At 36.3% G+C, this 4,897-nt stretch overlaps 1 protein-coding gene across 3 annotated transcripts in view; it reads right to left on the bottom strand.

Moving 5' to 3' along the window:
• Positions 1-4,897, bottom strand: part of cep128 (centrosomal protein 128kDa) — a 68,000-nt gene that overhangs the window by 9,275 nt on the left and 53,828 nt on the right. For all 3 annotated transcript variants that reach the window (XM_015383271.1, XM_015383270.1, XM_015383272.1), the window contains 2 exons: positions 1,401-1,478; positions 1,162-1,275 (listed from right to left, as the gene is read on the bottom strand). In XM_015383271.1, coding sequence (XP_015238757.1) covers positions 1,162-1,275; positions 1,401-1,478 — 192 coding nt within the window. The remainder of the gene's footprint in view (positions 1-1,161; positions 1,276-1,400; positions 1,479-4,897) is intronic.

The raw sequence follows: 4,897 nt of genomic DNA, 5'->3' as shown, positions 1-4,897 counted from the left end.
ATTTTCTAAAACAGGGGTGTTCAATGTTTTCCAGGCCAAGGACCCCCAAACTGATGGCGGGATGGAGCGGGGACCACCTAATTATGTATACTGTATGAAATTTTGTTATATCAAACTGGTCCTATAGTCACTCTGTTATATATGGATTAATTTAATGAAAGTAATTTTATTAAAGTATTTCTGATTCTGATTCCTGGTTGATAGGACAGGTGTTGTTAATGAAACGGTGCCCAGCTTGAAAGAGCTCCTGTGTGTCGCTGAATGTGAGCATTGATGATTGAAATACATCTTCTGCCTCCATTTATCTGTTTACTACAGTGTGTTAAATTCCTGTTAATGTGTATTTAAAGATATTTCAATTAGTGGAAAAAAATGCAGGGGGGAATATAAAAAAAAGTCTAATCAACCAAAACTTTCACAACCCCTATACAGTACCTCCGTGGACCCCTTAGGGGTCGCGGACCCCTGTTGAAGACCTCCATTCTAAAACATCTAGAAATTCATTTTGTCGACTACATTTAGTATAGATGACGTATTAAATTAATATAGGAGTCTTTAATGTGACTAAAACCTTAGATTTTAGTAAAAAAAAAAAAAAAAAAAATAAAACAGTTTCAGATCAATCTAATGACACGTTGAAGGCCTTTCGCATCAGGTAGGTTTAGGTAACTGTTAGGGCTGTGCGATATGGATTCATAATCTAATCTCCTATTTATTTTCCTATCAAATCTGATTAACTGAATTTTTTACTTCTCTTATTCCCTCTGCAACGTGATCTTATTTCAAAGGGCAACAAAATTCAAGCAGTAAAAGAATCATATTTCAACAAACAAGGAGAATAAAGACAGTTGCAGTTCATGTAGTTACAGAGTGAGCCATTTTATCAGTTATGAGTATACATCAATAGACAAAAAGTGATGAACTGATGTAAAGTGTGTAAGCTAAAGGATTCCTTAATGGAAAAAAAAAAATCTTAAGTTTTGCAAAAATTTAATTTTTATAAAAAGAAAATTGGATTAATCAACATGATCAATTAATCGCTCTGTCCTAGTCCTAGTTAACTATAAAGGATGCTGTTAGACAGAAAGGTTTGGTTTAAATGAATAGAAGTCGATGCATTTTAAAGACAAGAATGTAGACGTGTGTTTGAGGGTGTCTCACTCTGTACTCTTGGATTCTGCGTTTGGACTCATCCAGCTGGTGCTGCAGGTCCCGGACGATCTCTCTGTATTTAACGTAGCGCTGCTCTACAAACTCCTTCTGCTGCTGTGATTCCTAAACAAACCCAACAGAAGCCGTCATCTTAACCAAACAGACATGAGGCTCTGCTTCTTTTAAACACAGAATATAAAACAGATGATAAAGATGATCCATATGGATCTGATCTCAACATACTGTACCTCCAAATCTTTGAAGTCCTCCATTAGACATTTTTTCTCAGGAAGTGATTCCAGGTGTTCCAGCGCCACTCTTGTGCTCTGCTCAAACAGACACTCTAAATCAGTCTGATAGGAAGGGATTTCAAGGAAACAGAATCCATTCATTTTCACATATTTGGATCTGAATCGTGTAATTAAGAGATAAGAAATGCAAAGCTTTAGAAATCATCTGAAAACGATCCAGCTGTTATTCAACATACATCATAAGTTTAATAAAAAATATGATGTTTAATAATGGCTCTAAGGGTACCAAAGGAAATCTAAAAATCAGACACAAACACCTGGAAAGACGAGTGGAGAGGATGGAATAATCAAAGGCCGTGAAATGAGATTGTTCAAGGTTCACATTAAAACGAGATAACTTCTGACAGCTGCACGCTCCGATGAGATATTTATGGCTGTTGTTACTTTGCGGAGTCAACTGGCAGCTTAATAAAAGGACGTAAAGCTAAGAGTCCAAATCTGACTGTTGGCAGGACTGTTCTGTAGATTTTATACCTTCATATTTTACTGTTTCATATATTCCAGCCCAGGGGGTTTGCAACCTGAAAGAGCCATTTTGTCCTGAGTCCAGCTAAATTAAAAGTCATTTTGAGTGATAAAATACTGCATCATTTTTTGATACAAAGACAACTTATATTTTTGATAAACGTCTGTTATAGGAAATCAGTTGCGATCTCTAACAACCAACAGATTATTTGTATTGTTTTGCTCAGATTCATAAAACTGAAGCAGGGATTTTCTTCTATAGGATATTATTTTGTGTAATAAAATCAATAATAATAAACATAATTTCCAATCAAATTAAGATTGATTAAGAAAAAAAATCTCTAGTGCTTTTAATATAAATTTTTATGTGAAAATTCAATTCAAATATCCTTTATAAAAGCCACTAAAGCTTCTAAGCCTGGTATTTGTTATAGTACATTAGTTAGTTCTTTATATCATTTTAGCCACCATTAAGAGCCATTGTAGAGGGCCCAGAGAGCCACATACAGCCCTGAAGCCACAGGTTGCAGACCCCTGAGCTGAGTGTTGTGGAAAGATCAGGTACTCTAACAGTAAATGAAAAGCTTGTTTTTGTTGGACTGTGCGCTGGTTTTTATTTAACAGATATTTGGCAGTGATTTTAGCTTTAGAAAAAGTTTATAGTTTTGCTAAGAAATACTGCTTTACCTACACACATTCAGGGAACAACAATTATCTAGAACATCCATTGATAATTGAATACCGCTATTTTGTCTAAAGTGTTTAATATAATGTAAAAGTCTTGATTCATCTCTAATATCTTCCAATTCTTTCTCTTAGAAACCAGACTTTCCATTTTTTTTATTAACACTATTAATTGGCTAGTTTTATATCTCATCTTAGCGACAAGACAATCTCACTACAAATTTGGAGGAAGGGTAAATTTTTTGATTTCCTTTGTCAATTTAAAGAAATCCATCGAAAAGGTGTCAAAATCTCTGAGACCATAATTAAGATTTCTTCCTCACCAACTTAACTTTGGGGAAACGTGTGTAGAGATTCAAAAGACAGGTCCTGGAGGAAGAAGGCCTGAAGGTTGGTTGCCAGTAAACACTGTATGGCAGGATAGGAAGTACCTCTATCTTGGCTCAGATGGGGTTTACTTTTTTGGAACCAGCTCATGCTTCTGATCCAGGTTCTCTCAGGGCTCGTCTCTGTTGGCCAGAAAAGTTTGCCAGCAGCTATTTATCCCGGAGCGCTTCAACCAGCGAGTTAACTCTGAGGCTTAGGCCAAGTTTGTTTCTATTGAAATTGTAGGCAATCAATGAAACAATCATGCTTTATGCTTAAAGAAGATTTTAGTGAGTAAAACAATGTGATTCATTTTCTACTAAGTTGGTTCAGGCTAGGTTAGTCTGAACGAACACAAGGCCCTCTCTTATGCTGTTTGGTGAATCAATCATCCCTCCATCTCTTTGTTACACTAAACATAACAGAGTTTTTTCTAATAAGCAAACATTTCAGAGTTTTTGCCAACTCTACTTAGAAAATATTCTCTAATATGTGTCCAGACCCTTTGTTCTGTTTTCCAGGGAACAGTCATTCGATAATATGTAAGAATATCACCATCTGCAGCCACTATATTACACAGGTGCCGAGATATCGTCAGTAGGGGAGGAAAAAGGCAACATTTATCATAAAGTCTGTAGTTAGAATAATGAAATCTTTAGATCTGTGCAGGATTAATTATTTTGAAGATCAGCTTCTATTTACTTTAATTTTTTAAATGTCAGAAATCCATACTTGATAGTCTGGATTATTGGGGTTTCTCCAAGTTTATTCTTTTTGGAAGTTTGAATTTACAGCATTTGAAGTCTTTTTAAAACTTCAGTTTCCAGCCAAAATGCAGAGTCAAAAGAAAGGAAAGGTACTTTTTTGGCTTTTATTAAAAAAATAAAACAGAGAGAGAATAAGCCAATATCTGAGTCCTGTTACACTGCAGTGTTAAAAGGTCTGTCAATGTCTGTCAGGGCAGTAGTGCTTGTAACCTCAGCATACACAGAGGGAAAACCTGTTCTAAAAAGTTTGAAAACTTCTGACCCATAGTTTTAGCTTAGAAATGATGGATCTGTCAGACCTACTGTGGGGTCTGTCTCACAAAGACCCACTCCAAGGTCCGAGGATATGACCTTCACATAACAGTCTCTGCTGAAAACAATTTAGAAATCTTATTTTGTCTTTTAGTGTCCACCTTTGTTCATTTTCAGGCAGAACCTTATTCAGGTATGCATTATTGACAAAAGGAATTATCTTGGAGAAAAACAAAAGTATTGTTGAAAGAAAAAGGTGCAGATTATACTAACAAATCAAAACTTGAACTATTTAGGGTCTTTTGGTTCAGTTTATACAAATCACAAATATGAGTAGATTAAGTTCTTCTTTGGGATGGCTGAACAAAGATCGGAAAAAAAAAACTCCTCGACCACAACACTGGTTACAGAAAAAAGTTGCTTTCACTGCTGTTGTGTCACCACTCTTTTTTTTTGGGAGAAAGTGGGAGTGTTAGTGGGCAGGAGCAGCATGGTGTACTTGGGTGCTTCCTGGAAGGGGCTGGTAATCACCATTATAATGGCCACAAATTTTCCCCGGACGGGGACTGACTGTTGCTAAGACAGCAGATTTTACAGAAATTGCATTATAAAGTTAGCCTGATAAGACTAAATGTGAGATTAAATGTGTAATTTAGTCTGGCCACGATGAATGAGACATTTGAAGATTGTTGATGAGAACAACCCGTTGTTTTTCAAACCATGTCTGTGCCTATTGGCCAATGCTCTGACAAATGAGTGCAACTGACTGTGACATAGTAAGCGTGACAGAAAGCTGGTGGGGGAGTGTAAACAAACAGGCTGTTGGTAAACAACGAATACTTCCTTCTTAAAATTGAATGAGCGTAGAGCCTCTTCCTGCTCACGTTTCAACGAAAACCC

Source organism: Cyprinodon variegatus, unplaced genomic scaffold (assembly GCF_000732505.1).
Source record: "Cyprinodon variegatus isolate N-32 unplaced genomic scaffold, C_variegatus-1.0 Scaffold279, whole genome shotgun sequence".
Classification (NCBI taxonomy): Eukaryota; Metazoa; Chordata; class Actinopteri; order Cyprinodontiformes; family Cyprinodontidae; genus Cyprinodon; species Cyprinodon variegatus.
The sequence above is the reverse complement of the archived record's forward strand: the minus strand, read 5'-3'. Positions and strand labels throughout refer to the sequence as shown.